Below are 21,521 nucleotides of genomic sequence, written 5' to 3' on the forward strand. Positions count from 1 at the left end.
TCAGGGAAGTAACAGAGATTCAGCCTCTGGGGGAGCTCCATCAACACCACAACCTGAGCTGAACCCCTCCATTTGGTTGCTCAGGGTTTCCACCAAAGGTGGAAAATTGTTAAGGGGTACAGGGAGCCCTTCAGACCCACTCTCCATGGAGCAGATGGTCATGGACACATCTCCATACATAAGCATGAAGTATGGAAGGAGAGTTCCAGAGAAGAGGGCAGGAGGGAAAGAGAAAATGTGGGACCCATCAATCATGTTATAGAAGGAGACATCCCCTTCACTGTAGTCCAGGAAAACCCCCACCCTGTAAAGATCCTGTCTAGGATATAACCAAGTCTCAGGATCAGTTTGGGCAAAATAACTATTGTTACCTTTTCCCATGACCCAAAATCCCCTTTGTGATGATTCGAAGTAGTTGTCTGTTCTTCTCACATCTTTCCTACAGATACCCAGAGTCCACTTGCTGTGTAATTCATTCTCTATCTCCACTTCCCAGTACCATCTTCCTGATGTGATGCCCTCAAGACCCAACACACTGCATTTTTTGACATGGTACACATCGGGGTCCTTCCAGAACAGACGCATTTTTTCATGAGAGACAGAAAGCCTGTGGTGAGCAGAGTCTGGATCCAGAGTGACAGGCCCTGTTGAGAGAGTTATCAGTCATGCAAGGTCCTCACCTGCCCCAAGACAAAGCACACAGCCACCCACCACCTCACAGCCACAGAGCTGCCTGAGCAGAGGAGGGGATAAGCCTCCTGAGATATGAGTCTTATAACTCAAGCCCACATCAACAACCAGGAGAAGGATCCAGAGGCTGATTTGAGGGACAGACTTGTGACAGTACCAGTACCAGTGTTGTGACCATCACTTCTGACCCCGAAACACCATTGATGAGGCCAGCATCTGAATCACCACAGAGAGATTAAGGAGAAGCCAGAAGCCATGAGGGCAACAGGAGGAACATCTAGAAGCACACAGACACTCACAGGCTTGGAACCGTTCCTTCCGCCAATCTACGAAAGAACACAGATCTCATATCAGGAATTTGCAGAGTCTCTACACATCAGGGTCAGCACCCAGTCTTCTAAAACACAGCAATGTGGGAGGAAGAAGTGAAAATCTGTTTGAAAACATTCAGCTGCTGTATTTGTTTCTTACACACACACACACACACACACACACACACACACACACACACCTATATACACACATCACTCACACATCCTGCTGCAGCCTTCCCATGAAGACTAAGCCCAAAAGCTTAACACCCTGGGATCAAAATGCTAGGTATCTATCTGAAATGTCACTGTTCAGGTTTAGCTACCAAACAATACTTTCTCAAGACAAAGACACACAACCATCCTGAAAACTGGGTTATCTTGAGATATAATTGAGGTTAACAAAATTTCAAAGACCTCCATTTACTTATAAAGAACTGACTATGCTGAACTTGTAAGGTTACCTCTAAGCCATGAGTAGAGAATTACATCTAGCTTAGCTGAACTTGGAGGATGTCTATAAATCATGAGGGCAGGGAACTCAGAGAAATCTTATTTAGATGGCAATGGAAAGGGTATTAAGATTGGAGAGAAAGAAGTTCAAAACAGGAAACAAATATATCCAGTGAGAGGTCAACACTAGTTACTTTTCTTCCACTTCTCATAGACCAATAGGAGAAAAGCATCCTTACAGATATGGGATAACCCAAAAAAATTAGACCTTGTCATTTGCCTACCATAAGAATTGCCTGAAGAGTTTTAAAATTCCCAGCTATGATAGAAACCAAAGTCCTAAACTCCATAAAGTGTGAATGTGTGAAGATTATTCTGGATTCTTGTGTGAGTCCAAACTAATCACATGAATCCTTGTGAACAGAGATCTTTCTTGGCTGTTTCAGAGAGGCAGATAGAATCACAGAAACAAGGTCAAAAACATGCTGTGTTGCTGGCTTTGAAGATGAAAGAACAGGCCCCTAAGTGAGGGAATACAGATGGCCTCTAGAAACCGCACAAGACAACAGCCTCCAGAAAGGAACACAGCCTTGTCCACACCTTCTTGGACTTCTGTCCTACAAACATGTAAGATAATGTATTTGTGTTGGTTTAAGCTACTATTTTTTTATATTTATTTCTTAGTTGTACTTGTTAATACCTTTATTTTTTTATGTGGTGCTGAAAATCGAATCCAGGGCCTCACATGTGTTAGGCAAGCACTCTACCACGGAGCCACAACCCCAGCCCCAAGCTACTAATTTTGTAGAAATTTGGCAGCAAATAGAAAGTTAGCCAATCCCTAAAAAACAAATGCTGAATCTCTTCTTTGATATAAGGGGGTGACTCAAAACAGAGCAGGGAGGAAGAGCATGAGAAGACCATTAAACAGGGAGGAGAGGTGGGAGGGAATGGGAGAAAGAAGGGGAATTGCAGGGAAGATGGAAGGAGACCCTAATTGTTATACAAAATTACATATAAGAGGATGTGAGAGGGAAGGGAAAAAAGAGAGAGAGAAATGAGTTACAGTAGATGGGATAGAGAGAGATGATGGGAGGGGAGGGGAGGGGGGATAGGAAGGGGATAGGAAGGACAGCAGAATACAACAGACATTAGTATGGCAGTATGAATAAACTTGGCTGTATAACAATTGTGATCCTGCAATCTATACATGTGGGAAAAATAAGAATTCATACCCAATTTGAATCAAATGTATGATGTATGATATGTCAAGATCATTGTAATGTTTTGAGCAACTAATAAAAAAAAGAAAACTAATATGCCCACATAGATGACACACCCCATGTGGAACAAAGCACTGGCAGAGAAATGTGCTTGCAGAAACCATGAACCTCCCTGTCTCCTGAACTTAGAAAGCTGACTACCAGAAAAATCTCACATGCTCTGCTAGATGGTGAAAAGACAGGTGCCCAGTGAGTCTGTGAACCAGAAAAGGTCAAAATATCAGAGGAAAAAGTCCAATGTCAACCAGGAATAAGTGACACAAACCTTGAACTTTACCTCAGGGTCAGAGGAAGGGGTACCAGGCAATGAAATGGGGTGTCTCAGGAGACACCAACCCAAAAGTTTTATGAACCAGTTCAGACTAGCCTCCTGATGGAGAATACCTGAAATAACTAAGATACAACACATGGTCCCTCTTCCCCCACTGTCCCAAGGCCACATAAGTCTCATAAAACTGCCATACTCCCTTTTGGGAAGAGGATAGGAAGGTCATTGACCAAAGCAAAGTCTACATATATCATACACTCCAAAATGTCTTCAACTGGAAAGGTTTTGCCTCCAATAGGGAAGAGCCTCAGGAACAAGATTAGAATGATTAACATAATAACTAAACAACATTTTTCTTCCTTAAAGATTTGTGTTTAAATTTGCACCCCCTATTTTCACTAATACAGATTCAATCACCTACATGGGTATTTCCATCTTTGTTGAGCTGCTTGATAAAAACTAGATCATATAAAATGGCTGAGCAGACCCAGATGACCCTTGAAGAAAAATAAACTTTGCTAATTATTTACCAAGACATTAGTTGAAAACCAATTATAATTTTATATATAATAACTGACGGAGATTATCAAAGAAGAAGAAAAGAGTGGAGAAGGAAGCAGACAGGGGAGAAAAGGAGAAGGAACAAATGAAGAAAACATTTTGAAACTTCCCAGTGTGTCAAGTACCATGCTATGCACCTTAATGCAGCCTTCATATAATTCCCACAGAAAAATTTTAATTTATAACTCATTGTTACAATTTCCTGAGCAAGATGAAATAGAGATTTGTCCACCTCACACTATGCACCTGTCAATATGACAGTGTTGATTCTAGTATAGTAATGGTGTTTATCCTTACAAAATAAAAGAGTATGCAAGTTATACATGAAAACTTATAGACATCAATTCAGCAGAGAATGGGGAGATGGTTAAAAAAAAGGACTACGTGATCCTTCTTTTTTAATAAACATGTCCCCAGGAAAATCATTAAGATTCTCAAAGAGTGCTCCTCATATATCTGAATCCAAAGCCTCCTTGACGCCATGGCTCACCCTGCTCTGTATCTCACAATCTATATCCCTGATGTGAAAAAGAAACAACCAGATCAGGAAAAGGGCATATTATATAAATTCAGAGGGCACAGATCCTAAACTCACCCCCAGAGTTAAAGAGTCCTCTGGATAATCTTTCATTGCATTGGAAACTGCCTTAGCATGTGCCTGTCCTAACTGCTACTGGAAGGTAGAAGTGGTCTCATTATCACAGGCAAACTCAATGAGATGATTACTTAGGAATGTCTTAATGGAATACACACACACACACACACACACACACACACACACACGTATTCACAGAAAACTCTCAAAGATGTATCAAGGTGTTGGTTACATTTCATGCACATAAAGAACCTGCAAATCCTCTTCACACTCAACTCAAATCACCTTGGATGTGATTTTCCAGCTCTCACTGCTTCAGCACACCCAAAATGTCTATGTGAGTCTTGGGCACTTTACTTTCCTTCCCTTCTCCTCTCTCCTACCACCTCATCCTGTCTTCTCTGATTTGTTCCATACTCTTTCTCAGGTAAACAATACTAAACTATCCAGGTTTCTCCTTCTATGATCTTCACACATTAAAAAAAATCAAAGACCTACATACAAATGAAAATTTTCTTAAAAGCAAAGAAAATTGTTGTGAACATCACAAATTGCATTGTATTCCTGTAACAGAAACACAAACACAGACTTTGTATATAATTTCAAATGGTTCACAGATCCCCTAAGTATCCTGGACCCAAATTCTGAACACCAGAAACTCATATCTCAAAAACCAAGGTGCTTAGAAGAAACCCAGCTAGGACAATGAGTCAGAGTAGGAGGTGGCTGAGAGAAGAATAATATCCAGAGGCCCAGAAAAAAAAAAAAAACAAGAAAACCAAACCTGGACCCAAACAGTAGGAATCTGGGACAAAGGGAATACAGAACCCACATTAGGAAGATGAAATTTCTAAACTGTCAAATATGATTTCTGAAATTTTTTGGAAACCAGCAATTTCTATTCACAGTTCCAACCCTGCTCCATCCAGGCTCTGCTCACAACTGAACTCTCCAGTGTCACTGCACCAACAACAAATACACATTAAATGTGATTTTTCAGGGGGTACAGCTAACCCTAACCTGCAGGGGAGAATAAGTCTAGAAATGGTTCACTTCTCAGCACCACAAAATAAAGAACTAAAAAAAAATTTAAAAATACATTTGGGAAATTACCAAAAACGAAGAATAATTTAGGGCTGAGGTTGTGGCTCAGAAGTAGAGTGCTCACCTACCATACATGAGGCACTGGATTTGATCCTCAGCACCACATAAAAATAAAATAAAGGTATTCTGTCCATATACAACTAAAAAAATGTTTAATAAAATGAAAAATGTTTAAAAGATAGGAATATGAATTGAGTTCTGTGATCCAAACACAAGAAGTCACTGTGGTCTTCCAGTGCAAGTTACAATCATTTTTCTCTCCTTTTAGGAGAATTTTGCTTTCCTGTTGTGCTTGGCTTTGGTGAGTTTGGGTAGAAGACAGATTATGTGTGATGATTATGAAAGTTAAAAAAAAAAAACAAGAGAATTTAAAGTGTTCACTGGGAGGGGTGGGAAACAAATTAAAGAAGAGAGAGCAGGAAACCTCATCCCATCCTGGGTGGAGGCCACTGATACAGAAGGCAGAGGAGGAGCCTGGAGGAGGGAAGGCCAAGGAAACATCAGAGTCACTTACCTGCATACAGGGGGGCCTTCCTCCAGGCTGAAAGGGAACACATGGTAGTGAGACCACAGCTAAAACAAGCCTGCTCAGCATGAATGTACCTGCCGTGGCCTCCCCTCCATTCAAAACATGAGACTACCCACAGGAGGAGAGAGCCAGAAAGAGATGGCCTCATGCAGTATGCAGGGTCCACAGGGAGTTGTGGGAAATCCCCTGGACCACAGATAAAGACGGCTGCTTTACAGGCCAACTTCTACCACTGTCCCGCTGATTTCTCTCTGTCAGGAAACTGTCTGCCTCAAAACTCATAAAAATCTGTATTGTATCTGTCTTTATTCAGTTTTGCCACTAAGGATAAAAATTTTGCGATGTGTGAAAATATTTGAGAGAATAAAATATAATTCACTCCACAATTGTCAAGGGTATTATTATATCCAGGCTTTTTTGAGGAAAGATACATTTGAAAAGGGGTGGCATATACACCATGGTAGAGGGCTTATCTAGCATGCACGGGGCTCCAGGTTCATGCCTCAGCACTACAAATGAAAAAATAAAATTAAAATTAAAAAAGACACTTGGGAAATTACCAAAAATGAAGAAAGATATAGAGACAGGAAAGAGTTCTGGGGTAAAACTGCCTAATTTTTCACATGTGAAATATTTCTAGACAAAAAGAACCACTTTTTAGGAAGTACATGGTTCACTCCACCACATTTCTACCTGTAATGAGCAGCCCACTTGGATTAGCACCTTCAGGAGCTGGAGAAAATGTAATCCCTCCATGATGATTTGTAGGGACACAAACAGAAGGTCACACTCCTAAACTTAATGACACCATTTACTTATATAGATCATTTAATAAAATCATCCTATCTGCCTTTAATCTTCTAGGTGCAGTCCAACAGCTAGATGCATTGAAGGAAAAAAAAAGCCAATATAATGTACAAGCCAAGGTTGAAATAAGAGGCAGAATACATGACACACCACGGGTCACCATCACACCCAGGTTTCCATGCACTAGGAAGAAAATAGCAGCCCAGATCAAGGAATGTCCAGGGACCAGTGTTCTGGCTTCCACTAGCTTCTCAGGGATGGGGCCCCACATGTCTGTACCTAGACAGAAACAAGTAGAGGGGACACCAGGACACAAGTAAGATAAGGAAACAAGGGACACCTGGAGAGTCACTTACCAGACAGATAAGCAGATTTCCTCTGATCTGGAAAAAAAAAAAAAAAACAAGAAATAAGGGAGCTAGGAAGTAGAACATCTGATACCAAGGAAACAGAAAATTCAGAAGGGAAAGAAGAACTTACTGAGATCTCCCTCGAGTTCATCTAAAAATAAAAAATAAAAAAAAGTATGAACACCAATCCCCAAGAAAAGGAAATACTGTGTGCCTGGAAAACCCTAGGAAAAATGTTTCTATTCACTCGAATTTCTAACTACAAACTCACCCAACCCCACCAGACTCACTCTCCTCTGATCTCTTCAGTCACCTCCTCTGGGCCCAGAACCCTGGACCTCCCTAGAGAGCTGGACTCCAGACTGTGTCCCCTGTCAGCTGTCCCACTCACCACCGCACTTGCCCTCTGCAGTCTTACCAATGGCCTTCAGCACCTCTTCCTTTGCCTGCTGTTCCTCCTCCTTAAGCCGCCACAGATGCTCCTTTTCCTGCCTCACCTGCATCCTTCTGGAATGTGCTTTGGTGAGAAAATAGCAAGCCCCCAAGAGAAGGAGCCCCAGCATGGTCAGGATCACAGCAAATGCTGGCTTCCAGGGAGAAGCCTGAGGGAAGAAGGGCTCTGTGGCCAGGCAGACAGCAGGTCAGGGGCACACCCAGGAGAGCCAGCACAATCAGAGAGGCCAGCCCCTCCCCACAGCTCTGCTGGGAGTGGGAAGCAGCACTGACCTGGGATGTAAATAGCCATGGCCTTCTCCTGGCCCAGGACAGGGTTAAGGACAGAGCAGGTCACACTCCCCACAGAACTGTCTCTCACCACCAGAGTGGCTTCCACACTAAACAGCTCCTCAGTGTCTTGGGTGTGAGCTTCAAAAAGCGCTGGGAACTTCTTTCCACTGAGGTCTCTCCACTGCACCTGGGGCTTTGGGAACCATCCTGAGGCTTTGCACACCACGCGCACTCCATCCTCTTCTGGCCCTTCTATGTGCACTTGGGGGTCAGAGCCCAGCCCTGTGGGAAGGAAGTTGTGGAGCCCCAGGAGGCCACCTTGGGCCCTGAGACCCCAGAGTTGCCAAGATATTACACAACTTCAGGGGGGAAGGTTTTCATGTTCAATTCTGGGAGTTCTATGGGAAAAGGGAATAAAAGGAAGGAGTACAGGGACCCACACTGGGCAGTGGGCTCTTCTCCTGAACTGTGAGACCCAAAGGAAACAGGAAGAATTGGGTCCCAGGGCACCCTCCTTGAATCTCAGTTCTCACCTCACACACTCTCCTGGGACATTTACCTCTTTGTGTATATCCTTCCAAAATTATATTGAGTGACCACCTTGTCTCCTGAATTCTCTTCCCCTACACCCATGTTCCCATAAGTTATCTTTACCAGGTTTCCTCACATGCACTTCAAACTCAAAACTCCACAACTGAATTCATAAATTTGCACCACTTGTGATAAAATGATTATTAAAATGTCCTCAATTCCTCACCCTTCTGTATAGCAAATTCTCCCACTTCCACACACATTTTATTGCCTTTACCTTCTGCCTCTGGGCCCAGACATGGGATTTGATTTAGCCAATGACAAATTAGCTAATGTGACTTGTGCAGAGTTTTGAAAACCACTTGCACCTTGGTTTTACTCTCTTCCATTTCCTCAGGAGGGCAATCCTGGGCTGCCCAGTGGAGGATGGACTCATGTAACATTGCCTGGTCAACCTGCTACAGCTGCCCTAGTTCAGCCACATGACCACCTGAAACTTGAGCACACCCAACCAAGGTGCACCTGGGGAACTTTCTAGGTGACTTAAGAACAAATAAAAAGTACAAGTAAAAAGCTTAATTCTCCCTGTTGAATAAAAGATTTTATTTCTTTTTCTTATACCATTTGCTTTAGGAAATGTCAATTACAAATAAGCACTTTCTCCTCTTTTGAAATGTTTATATATGATTTTGAAAACTGGTTAGGTTTTCTGCCAGCTTTGTGGATCAGGGATGCCTTTCTCAAGGACCTGGAAACCTTTTCTTCTTTTTTTTTTTTTTTTTTTTTTTTTTTGGCTCAATTGACAAAGTTTTATTTGCTGCCACTCTGTAGGAGGCAGTAAGCTTTCAAATTAGACTAGTCTTCGTAAAAAAGACACAAGAGATCGTAAAGTATTTCCACAAAATTCACAGGTGTGGAGAAAGAACTGCAAGGTTCTCCTCAAAATACACACTCTGAAGCAATCCCAGCATTCACTTATCCAAATGTCACGCCTGTTTGTCCTTTAGTATGGGAACACAGACTGACCAATGCTGCTGACCACTGCTAGAAATGGGCAACTGCTGAAGACGCTGGAAGGTGTTTTTTCAGGAACATCCCAAGCTCTGACACTTGTGGTCTTTGCTTTAGCTTCCACTACAGAAAAAAACAAAGACACCCAAGGCCACCCTGTCCTCCACCACCAGAACTTGCTGCTGGCCACTTCTAAAGCCATCTCACACCATTTGGAATTGATTGTGCTGTTTCTCTATCTTTGTAAAAAATGTTTCACTTATTTTCAGTTGACAGTTACAAGTGGGACAGAGGCATCCTGTCTTCTACCAGCACAATGTCCATTCCAAACTGGTCAGTGCACTGCTTCACGGTGGCCAGGACATTCAGGAGCCGCTGGTCCATAGTGTTCAGGTGAGGATCAGAGAGCACAGGGGAGATGGGATCATGGGCCATGGCAGATTTTAAGGCAGACTTTAGCACTCCATTCTTTAGGTAGTTCAGTCTGTTCCAGGTAGAAACCCTAATGATGCAGCACTGATAGAGAGGTGCAAGGATGCTTCTCTCATCCAGTGAGGGGTTCCCAAAGCTTTTGGCATTATCAAGAAGGATGAACATACTAGCACCTTCATGATGCTGAAAGCTCTCATAGTGATGGCGGTCAGCATTGCCAATCAGGTAATCAAACACAGAGGTGTCAATGATGTCCAAGAGGCATGGGCCTGAGTCATATGGGGATGTTTTCTTCACAGCATCACAGTAGCTCTCATCATACTCCCACCTGGCCAATTTGCCTTCTTGGTAAGTCCTGCCCCATGAGAGTCAGTGTTTCTGCAGAGGTCACACATCTGGAAGCCAAAGCGTGACAGATCCCTCCATTGTGTCTCCATCTGCACAAGCTGGCTCTGTTTCTCGGTAGTATAGCACTTCCCATAAAAACAAGTATTGTTTCCTACAGCTAGGAAGGTGCTCAACAGCTGCTCCATAACAACAGGCTTGATATCTGTCCTTAGATTGACAAATCTGTCAACCACTAAGGGGGCTCTGCAGAAACACAGAATCCTGTCCAAGTGAAAGTCTGCTACCTCTGCATTGTGTCTATCATAACCAGCATATGGTTCCCCTTCTACCACATAATCTTGGCTATACCGCTTAGGTTTGAAGACAACTTTCTGTCCTCCTTCAAGTATCAGTAAGGCTTTCAGCTGTGTCCCTTTATAACCTACATTGACTTTAATAATTTTCTTGGTGGCCATGGCATGCATGATTGCCCCCAGCTCTGGTGTCTCTTCAGGGTACACTTCTAGGGGTACCACCATGGGGCTGCAATCTCTCATGGTGACTGCAAGGTGTGGTCCAGCTTGGGTGCCAACTCCACCTACAAGCCAGTCATCATTCGGTGAAAAGCCCTGTGGTCCTCCTGGTTGGCAGCTGATGTATCTAAGTTGTCAATCAGGAAAACTTTGGTGAAGATAAAGATGACAGGGAGTATTTCTAACAGCAGAACTCGATGCTTAAGCTTCATGGTGACCTCTTTTCTTCCTCCTCTAACCTACTCTCTCACTTATTAAGGAGAGCAGGTGGTGATGGTCAGCAAAGAGATTCCATGATTACACACACTCATCCATTTCTTCACTGGAGTGCCCCCACAATTCCTGTCGGGCCCTAGGCTTGCTCCATGGATGCCCGCGCAGTGCCCCCGCCACCTCTGGGGAGGGGCAGCCCCACCATGCTCTCACAGTCCCCCAGCTGTGGCTTCCACCCACCCACAGCCGGCCATTCCCAGGCCAACTCTCCATTCCTGGGCCAGCGGTCCCACACCCACACACCCCCACACTCCCGCCTCTGAGGCCCCAACTTCCTGGAAACCATTTCTTTGATATGTAAACATCAGGGAAGATAGCAACCCTTCGCCCCATTTTTCTGTGGAAAGGTAAGAGCCTAACTTATGTGGGCATCTTGCTCCAAGTTGTAAAACTGCTTCCTGTCATAAAGCTGGAGGAGTTTATTTTGCTTCTAGATAAAGCCTATTAGATGACACAGATGTCTCCCAAACTATCAGACAAATTTAGGATGTTATGTGGAACAAATAGGGCTTTGAGCCATCTTAGCTGAGGATTACTCATTGTTCATCTTGAAAACAAGTTTACAGGAGATTATATATGCTTGGCTTTAAACAGAAAGATGAAATTTTTTTTCTGGTTGTGTAATTGGTGATTTCTCTTAGCATGGAAGGGATATGCTTGTTTTAAATATGTTTCTGAAACATGACCAAAGATGTGTGAGTAATCCCAGGTGAGAATAGCCAAGTTCAGCCCCAATTAGTTGAACTCCCTTAGTGCCTGAATTAAATACATTGTTGTTGCCAGATGCACCTGAGATTGTGGCTATTTGTTACACAGCATATTACAGCAGTAGAACTGACACATAATTATCAATAGGCCTGCCACAAAATAACAAGTGGTTCAAATAAAACTCTGGAAGTCTCTGAACTCTTCTCCTCCCTTTCCAAACTTTGTGCCCACAAATCTACTCAGTTGACTCTAGTTTCTAAACCTGTCTGACCCCTCCTCTCCCACCCCACTGCCATGCCTCAGGTCAGGCACTCATTCTCTCCACATCATAACTGCACTCCATGCCTCCTTCATGCTCACCTCCCATCCATCCATTCACAACTGCCAACATGAGCATTCTCAGCATGGCTCTGTTTAGGATTCCCCCTACTCTGCATCCAAACTCCATAACACAGCACACAAAGCCTTTACTGATCTGGTTACTGCCTTCCTCTCCAACACTTCTCCCCAAACTCCACCATCTGAGACAATCAGGAACCAGACACTCAACCCCAAGAACTATCTGGTCAAATGCAAGTAGCCACAATCACCATGTTGTATGCCCCCTGCCTTTTCACCTTCCAGACCATCAACATCCAGGGCTCCAGCCCAGGTGTCCACTCCTAATGACCTCATCCTGACACCTGTCATTGTTGTTAATACAGGACCATCTCGTTGTTCTAGTATTACCACTTTTTACCATCCTCCCTGTCACTCCTTCTACCAACCATGATGGCTTCTTTATACCTAGAATATTTAACCATACTCCAACTCAAAGGTTTTATACCAGGTGCTCCCTCAGCTTTAAACTCTGCCCCCCTAAATACCTACTTCCTCTGAGGCTTGCTCAGACTGTCAATAAGGCTCTGCTGGAGACCATATATAACACTACAGCTTGTCGCAACTTCCTAGCCCACATACTGTGCCCCTTTTTTAATTCTACTTGGTCTTTTGTTGTAAGTACTTATCACCTTATAACATCTTGTATTGAATAATTTATTATAATTATTCTTCCTTTGTTTCTAGAAGGTAAACTCCTCATGGCTGGAATCTCTTTTACACTGACATGTCTCTGGTTCCCACAACAAGTTCCCATATGTTTTAGATGCTCCATATACAGTGTTTGTATTGCATCAATAAATAAAAGATGAGCCAAGTTTACTGTATTTCACCTATAAAATGTGAGGCTAAATTGGATGACCCCTGATATTCCCACCAAACCCAGTACTCCCATGGTCTCCAGAATAGAGGTCAAGTAACTAACCTGCCACCTTCAGTTCCAAATCAGCCTCTTCAGAGAAGCCTCCATGTCTGAAGAAGCAGGTATACTTTCCATTGTCAAAAACCTGGACTTTGTGGATACGCATGGAAGCCTGCCCTTCAGAAAGGAAGTCCCTCACTAGTGAAGTCCGCCCTCTGTACTCAGCCATCTGCTCCTCAGTCTGTTCCCGTTGGTTCCAGTAGATTAACACTGGCTGTGAGAATGTGGTGCGGACCCATCCCAGTTCCATGTTCTCTGCATTCATGGCTGGGACTAGGGTGCAGGGCAATATGGCGTCCTCACCCAGCACTGCCACAATGGGGTGTCGAGGGCCCACAACCTGGAACTGCTCTGTGGACAGAGACATAGGGGGAAAGAAGCTAGAGAGACACAGACCAAAAAAACAGAGAATGCACCCCATCAGGTGGAAAGGCCAGGAAAGCTGGGGCAGGGGCCATATGAGATGAGCCCTCCAGTCTGATGGATTTGGAAGAGGTCTTCTGATCATAATTATGTGGCCAGAAATGATGTCAAGGACACTCCCTCATTGTATTCCACTCCTGCTCCCAGGCTCTTCCATGAAGAAATATCTAATTCAGTGGTTCTCAAGCTTTCATGCACCTGAATCAATGGGATGCCTTATAGAGCACACATCACTGAACCCCACTCCAGAGAGTCTCATTCACTAGATTTGGGGTGAGCCAACAAATGTACATGTATAAGGAATTCCAAGGGTGGTCTGGGGAGCACACATTGGGAACCCCAGATCTAACTTACCCTGTCTCAGGACAAACCTAAAAACAGACAAAGGGCATACCTGTGGCCTAAGTCACACTCTGGTCATTCAGCCACACCCAGGAAATTCCCCTCTTCCAATTCTAAATGTTTTACTTCAGTCTATATTTTTATCCTTCATTGAAGGAGAGAAATACATATTCACTTTAAAACACAGAGTCAAATGCTACTTACTGCTGTGAAAATCCTGCTCTCGTCATTCACAGAAACCCCCATCACTGCATGTTCAAGAAGCAAGTTCACCTCACTCTCCACCCCTTGGTGCTCTTGGGCTTCTGACTCCTCTGCAGGACACCCTGCAATGGGCCTCCAAAGACCTACTCTCAAATCTGGTACCATTGTATTCAGGTCTTGGCCACCATTAAATGTCAATTGGAGGATGACTAGGATTCCTGACCTCAGTGATCCTTTTAACACATGAGCTAATCCATGTTGCTGCTCTGCTCAAAGCCTCCACATGGCTCCCATTTCTCCCCAGGCCTGACAAGGTGGACCCCACTTCCCAAGACCCCTCTGAACTCACCTGCTGCTTCTCTCCCCATGGGCTCTAGTCCAGCAAACCTGGCCTCTCTGCTTCCTCACACCTCAGCACACTGCCAGCTCTGCACAGGCTCCTCCACTTGCAGGAACCCTCCTTCAAATGGTCCAACAGCTCACTCCTCCTTCTCCAGGGTTATATTGCCATCTCCACACCACCTCACTGAACACTGCTACATGCCCACACCTGCCTGCCATGTCCCTGACTGCCCACATCCTGCCCTGCTGCATTTCCCATTGCGGTCATCTCCTCCAACACACTTAGGTCTCTCTGCCTACTTGCAATTATTATCACTGTCTCCTGCTAGAAGGTAAACTTTATGACAACATTTCTGTATGATTCTTTCATAGAATAGCACCTAACAATCAATATTTCATTAATATTTCAGGGATAAAATGAATGAATGAATGCTTACAACACACACACACACACACACACACAAAAAGGCAAGAAAATTAAAAAATGAGGGAAAATGTATTTTCAAATGCTTTTATATCTTGCTTTTTAAAACCACAAAAGGAGACTGATGGGATACTCACCCATGGACAGCTGGACAAGGAGAAGCAGGGAAGTGAGACAGCAGAGCAAAGAGTGACTGCAGCGCCCTTCCATATCTTTAGAGCTGGGGAGAGAGATGGGGATGAGGGCCAAGACCTGCAGGCAGGAGGCAGGTCCAGCCCAGAGCTCCAGCACCTCAGCATAGAGAGCAGGGCTCAGGGCTGGACAGCAGTCCCCTGCTGGAGCAAAGCATTTCCTATTGGCACATCATACTAACAGGGTGGTGGGCCCCCCACAACCCTGACACTGACAAATGGCTTCTTTCAGCTGTTCTGGGAAGACTGTGGAACAGGAAACCATAGAATTACCTGATAAGAAACTGTCCTTTTCTTTCCCACCCCAACTACAGGGCAGCTCTACTTGGCCTTTTTTTTGTCCCCATACCTGGAGCTCTGTGGTAAAAACCATTCCTATATCTCTTGGTTATTCACCACTCATGACTCTCCCAGAAAGGAGGGCCCAGATTCAGGGCCCCTATCAGGAAGGACATCGACTTCCTACTTTATTCTTGTTCTACATCCTAATTATGCTGAGGTTAGGCCTGGGCAGTGTCAGAGACAGACATGTCCTCAAGGAGGCTGTGGTGCCCATCACAGGAGCCCAGATCTCTGTCCTGCTTTTTTAGATGTCGAGTTCACCTAAACCTGAATCTCAGCCCAGTACCTTCCACTGTGGGCTCAGATATGGCGCTTCATTTGGCAGGTGCCAAGTACTTCCCCACCAACAGGTTTGTCCTTGCCTTCTTCTTTTTTGAGAAAGATTTCTGCCTGAGAGGTAAGCGACCCTTCCTGGAGACAGAGCATAGAGATAAAAGAGCCCTAGTCAGAGAAAAGACCGCAAATCACCTACTGTTTGGAAGGAGCAGGGAGAAGGCAGACTGTGGTACAAGGAAAACTAAATTCTGGGAGACATCTTCTAGGCTCCCTCCAGGCTCAGCCTCTCTCAATGTGACCTTGGCTTCGGTTTCCTTTTTGTATGATGGGCATAGTTACATCTACATCCCAAGTTTGTAATGAAAATGATGAGAATTTATAATCACTACATGTAATTAGAACAGGGCCTAGTTCCAGAAAATGTTACAGAAATATCATTAAAACAAATGAATAAAGGAACAATCCTCATTAAACTTCTCCTGGGTCTTTCTAGAACAAACCGTTTCACTTACCCACCCCCACTGCCTCTCCCACCACCTAATCCTCTGCTTCTTCCTGCCACCAGCTTCTCCCTGGTTTCCTCCTCTTAGGTCACAGATGTCTTCAAAGCCAACTTACCTGCTTCTCTGTTCTCCCCACTATGAAAGGCTGTGACTTTCTGAAGCATTCAAATCACAGCAGCTGGAGATAGATCAGAGGCACAAGGACCCCAGAAGGCCCCAAAGCTGCCCTCAGAATTTGCACCTGACCCAAGCTGCTTTCAGGGCCCAATCCTCTGCTTCTGAGTCCAATGCTGAGGCCACAAATTCCTTATTTCCAAGGGGCAGTTTGTCCCCAGGAAATGGGGAAACGCAGAGCTGGACATAAGTTGCTGTGATTTCTGCAGAGTCTCTGACACTTGGGCCCCCACTAAGCCCTCCCAGTTAGAGGAGCAACCCCTCTCTCACTCCTTCCACCATCTAAAGTGAAAGCTTGCAAAAGGAGCCTGGGCAGAGTGTGCCCTGCCCTCTGGACATTGCTCCCTTTACCAGGAAGAAGGCAGCACAGCAGAGCAGCAAAAAGAGGCTACCCACAATTTTCCAGGAATACTGCAGAATGACCCCACTTAGAGGTGACATGCTACCTCCACCCCACAATGCCACCACCAATCATTGCCCTAAGGGAAGACTCCCCAGTGCCTAGAATCCTAAGGGAAATCTGACAAAAAGAAGAAAACAAAATTATATTGAATCCCTACTATGTATCAATAACTGTGCTAAATAAATTTTACTTATGCCATCTCATTATCACAGTTGCAGAGATAAAGCCATGAGCCCTGTCATCAAGGTACTAACTTCCTAGAGGAGGGAGAGGCTAGATGTGCCACGAGACTGCCTTCCACCACCACATCTCCAGCCCAGCCCAGCCCCCTGCCCCAGGTATCTCAAGTGAGCAAGATCCTGAAAGGGACTTTGGACTCTCAGTTGCCTCAATTACAAGGCCAGAAAGCTTATCTCACCCTGACCTGAGTATTCTCCCTCCCAAGGTTGCCCTTTACCCTCCATTTGGGCAGGAGGGGTAGAAGCAGTGACAAAGTGCAGGTCAGGTCTCCTTAAAGAACAGTGGCAGAATCCTTGACCAGCACTGGCAGGGGACACCTAACATCAGCACTGTCCTCTCCCAGCTCATCAGGATCACCATCCAGCTGCTTTGAAAAGAAACATCATTCACTGAACCACAAATATTTTTCATGTATAAACTTAAATGATCCTAATACTAATGAGATTAATATTAACTTTCTTTTATGATCAACCTGTAATAAATACCTTTTCTTTTTCCTATATTAAGTGATTTCCAAATAGCTTTGGATAAATGCCTAAACCACAAATCAATGGTTAATGTAAAATGTATGAAATGCATTAATATTTTTAAAATATGATGGTTGAAATAAAGTAGTTAATCCCTCAGACCCCCAATTCTGTTCATACTTCGGATTGAATACATCCTGAAATATCCAACCAGAAGTGGCTGACAGACCTCCTTATGCCTCTCTCTCTCTCAGTGGAGCCAGGGCCCTGCCAGGCCCAGCTCCACCCTGAATTCAGCTGCTCAGCCCTCCTAGCTGGATCACCTGCCCCACCACCCTCTGCATGAACATCCACCCCCTTCCTCATCTGAGATTCCAGGGGAGGTAAAGTATCCCTCCCATTCAAACCCTGAGATAGAAAAGAGTAAGGGAGTGAGGCCAGAGGGAAAAAATATACATGCCTATAGAAAGTTGAGTGAAGTGTGTTAGACTAATGAAAATCAAACAATGACTAAAAATTTAAAAGGAAAGACAGCCAACTGAGAGAAAGCTGCCATAAAAAGGAAGGAACAGGGCTGGGGGTGTGGCTCAGTGGTGGAGCTCTTGCCCAGCAATGTGAGGCACTGGGATTGATACTCTGCACCACATAAAAATAAATAAAATAAAGATATTGTGTCCATCTACAACTAAAAAAATTTTTTTTAAGAAAAGGGAGGCTGGAAAGGCTTGGCATTTTGTCTGACCTATCAGGAGATGAGACACCATAATGGACACATTGGCCCACAGTATCTGAAACACATTCCCCAGTTATTGCAATGTCAGATCAGTTGCAGAGAGCCAGCACAGGCACTGGCCACATGTGTTACCTGTCAGTGACCTGGGAAAAATTTACTGACCCTCCCAATCCCAGGTAGGTCAGGCCCATGTATGGTCATGGGTGAAACAGGTGAGTCCGAGCGGAGAGATTTCAGAATTGGGTCATGGAAAAAGGCCTAGAGGTTTCAAAGGTGGACCTCTTCCTCTCAGAGAAATAGAGGGGGGCCTAGAGCAGGAGAGGCCCTCTCAAGCCTCAAGAGGCACATTCTAACAGTCTCTTGGATGCTGCACACTCTGTTCCTCACCTATCACAGAGAATCCTCCACCCCAGGCACAGCTAGGGCCTCTGCTCTCTAATAGCCACCAAGAAATACTTAGGCACACCATTCAGTGAGGGACATTTACCTTGAACATTTTATACCTCATTCCCATGATGATTTAGTACAGTACCATGAGGTGGTTCTCACTCTCCTCATTCTAGAGCTGAGGGATGGAGCCTCTACAATATGTGGAAGCTATCCAACGTCAGGAGAAGGTCCTGCCCAAGGCAGAGTCTAAATTAAAAGAGTTGGGGTCACCAGTATTTGGGGTGCTCCAGGGACCTGAGGGGCAAATGGAAAGGAAAAGAGTACATCAGAACTTCTATCATAAAAATTTTACCCTTACATCTATTTGTTTTTATAAGCTGAATAAATATATACATAGTTGTTAGCTGCATTTTCAAAATACATAACTTTAAAGGAGGGCATGTGGGGCTGGGGTTGTGGCTCAGAGGTAGAGTGCTTGCCTAGCATATGTGAGGCACCTGGTTCAACTGTCAGACCAAATATAAATAAATAAAATAAAAGTTCATTGACAACTAAAAAAATATTTAAAAATAAAGAAGGGCATGTCCAGAACGATTTGGAAACTCCCTCCCAGAGAGGAAGAAAAGACAAGCGCCCAGCAAGAGGGTGCTCCATGGATGCCAGGGCACTCTTGGGCCAATGGAAAGGCTACCCAGGAAGTCTTGCCTGGTTTCCTCGGCCTCTTCTGTCCCCTTGTGGCAAGAATGTGGCAGAGAGAAAGGGCAGTTCCCAGAAGGAAGACAGAGAGAGAGAGTATGGAGATGCAGACAAGAAATTCTAAAACTGAGGAGAGCTGGGGTTGTTGCTCAGCGGTAGAGAGCTTACCTAGCAAGTGCAAGGCACTGGGTTCCATCCTCAGCACCACATGAAAAAAATGGTGAATAAAATCAAGTTTAAATCAAGTTTTTTTTTGTGTGTGTGTTTTTTAAAAAAAGGAATCTTAAAAATGTGGAAGAGATCAAAGGAAACCAGACATAAAATGCCAGATGCTATAGGATTGCAAATATATGAAGTTAAAGAATAGACATACAGAAGCTGTGGTGACAGAAGTCATGTGAGGAGCTCTGTGGCAGGCTGAGGAGGTAGTTAAGACAAGAAGAGAGAGCAGGCTGCCTCCTGGGGTGAGGGAAGGATTCATATCTTAATCTGGGGTGCTTCCTCAGGTATACACACATGTAAACTGTAATGCACTAAAGATGCACTAAGGATCAGTGCATTCATACACTTTCAACATAAAAACAGAAAAAGAAAAAGCTGAGCACAGTAGAATACACATATAAACCCAGGAGCTCAGGAGGCTGAGACAAGAGGATTACAAATTGGACGCGAGACTCAGCAATTTAGTGAGGATCTAAGCAACCAAGCAGAGCAAGACTCTTTCTCAAAATAAAAAATAAAAAGTGCTGGGAATGTGCCTCAGTGAGTAAGCACCCATGGGTTCCATCCCTACTAGAAATATAGTTATATATATGAATTTATGGGAGAGAAGAAGAGGAAAAAAATACATATGTAAAGAGTTTATGGGAGAGGGGAAGAGAAAAAAACTATTCACCTTACACAAAGTTTTAAGCAGGTAAAACTTATACATGGTCAAAATAACCCTTATAACACACATCAAGCATACATAAGCTTTTTCAGTTTACAGTTAGTCTTCATTATTTGATTGATGCCCAAGTTTCCTCTAGAATATAAATTTCATGGTGGTGTGCATGTGTTCCCAAAGCCTGGGATTACTGAGCCTGTCATATCATCGCTACTTAATAAATTTGTTCAGTGACTATAACTGATCACATGGATTGCCCTGATGCTTTGGGGTGACTCAGCTCCTCATGGTGGGAGCACATACAACAGCAAAACCTCTCATCTCATGGTTAAGAAGTGAAAAAGACTAAGAGAAAAGTGTCCTAAAATCTCCTTCAAGGGGATACCCACAATGACCTAAAGACCTCCTGCTAGGCCCCACCTCCTAAAGGCTTCACCCACCTCCCATTGGCACCAAGCTGGGAGCCAAACATTTAAATGTGCAGACATTTAAGACCCAAACCATAGTAGCATGGTACTACTCCATTGTTTCCTGATACATTGATGGCATTTGCAGGTGAATGGCTGGCGATGGAGAAGATATAAAGTGAAGTTAGCCAATCCCAAAAAATCAAATGCTGAATGCTTTCTCTGATATAAAGACCAGAGAGATCCCACCCCTGTCATCCCTCAGAAAAAAAGACACAGCACTTAATAGAGCAATCAAAATCCCCACAATACACTCAACAGTGAGTCCAGTCAGATCATCCTTTGTAACACCTCCTGGTGTGGACCAGGGCAAAATGCCAAAGTCCAGGTCAAAGGAGCAATCTCCAGGGGGAATGAGAATAAGTGCAGCAGGGACCTAACTTTCTGCTGCCCTTGTTCCTTCAGATTTAAGTTGATAAAGGAACAGGTGGGCTATGTGCCCTTCCTCATGGTGCTCAGCTCAGAGAAACCTTGTTAAAATATTCTGTGGTACTGGAGAGAATAGTCTTGATCATAATAGGATTATTAGAGCATCCCTCTGACCCCACTGGAAAGGCCATGTGGCTAGTCAATATAGAACAGTAAAGGAAACAATAATAAGTGTTGGGGAAAATGTGGGGGAAAATATACACTCATACAATGCTGGTGGGATGGAAAATTGGTGCAGCCAATATGGAAAGCAGTACCTTGGAAATCTAGGATGGAACCACCATTGGACCTAGCTATGCCCCTCCTCGGTCTATACCCAAAGAACTTAAAAACACTCTACAGGGATGCAGCCACATCAGTGTTTATAGCAGCAAAATTCACAATAGATAAACTGTGAAGCCAACCTAGATACCCTTCAGTAGAGGAATGGATAAAAAATGTGGCATATATACACAATGGAATTTTACTCAGCAATAAAAGAGAATAAAATCATGGCATTTGCAGGTGAATGGCTGGTGATGGAGAAGATATAAAGTGAAGTTAGCCAATCCCAAAAAATCAAATGCTGAATGCTTTCTCTGATATAAAGAGGCTGACTTAGTGGGGTACAGAAGGAGAGCATGGGAGGAATAGATGGATTTTAGATAGGGAAGATAAGTGGGAGGGAAAAGGAGGGGGCAGGAGATTAGCAAGGATGGTGGAATGTGATCGACATCATTATACACAGTACATGTAGGAAGACTCAAATTGGGTGTCAACATACTTTATATACTAACAAAGATATGAAAAATTTGGTA

General features: G+C 44.0%; 1 protein-coding gene and 1 pseudogene across 1 annotated transcript; both read right to left on the reverse strand.

Annotated features, from left to right (window-relative positions):
• On the reverse strand, positions 1-13,926 carry LOC113175614 (butyrophilin subfamily 1 member A1-like). Its single transcript, XM_077801507.1, has 7 exons — positions 13,762-13,926; positions 13,570-13,586; positions 12,796-13,172; positions 7,678-7,959; positions 5,780-5,806; positions 990-1,016; positions 1-644 (listed from the first exon to the last, which is right to left on the reverse strand). Exons 1-7 carry the CDS (start codon positions 13,924-13,926, stop codon positions 1-3), a joined length of 1,539 nt encoding a protein of 512 aa, XP_077657633.1.
• LOC113175618 (glycosaminoglycan xylosylkinase pseudogene) lies at positions 9,496-10,723 on the reverse strand (annotated as a pseudogene).
• Positions 13,927-21,521: the final 7,595 nt, after the last annotated feature.

The sequence above is a fragment of the Urocitellus parryii genome, chromosome 8, assembly GCF_045843805.1.
Source record: "Urocitellus parryii isolate mUroPar1 chromosome 8, mUroPar1.hap1, whole genome shotgun sequence".
Taxonomy (NCBI): Eukaryota; Metazoa; Chordata; class Mammalia; order Rodentia; family Sciuridae; genus Urocitellus; species Urocitellus parryii.

Bases quoted from the DNA above. Each gene is read 5' to 3' on its own strand.
- LOC113175614 (XM_077801507.1), bottom strand. From the start codon at position 13,926: ATGGTACCAGATTTGAGAGTAGGTCTTTGGAGGCCCATTGCAGGGTGT. The intron at 1,017-5,779 runs GTAAGTGACTCT...GTTCTTTCGTAG, and splicing joins GAAGGCCCCCCTGTATGCAG to ATTGGCGGAAGGAACGGTTC. The intron at 645-989 runs GTGAGTGTCTGT...CTCTCTCAACAG, and splicing joins GAAGGAACGGTTCCAAGCCT to GGCCTGTCACTCTGGATCCA.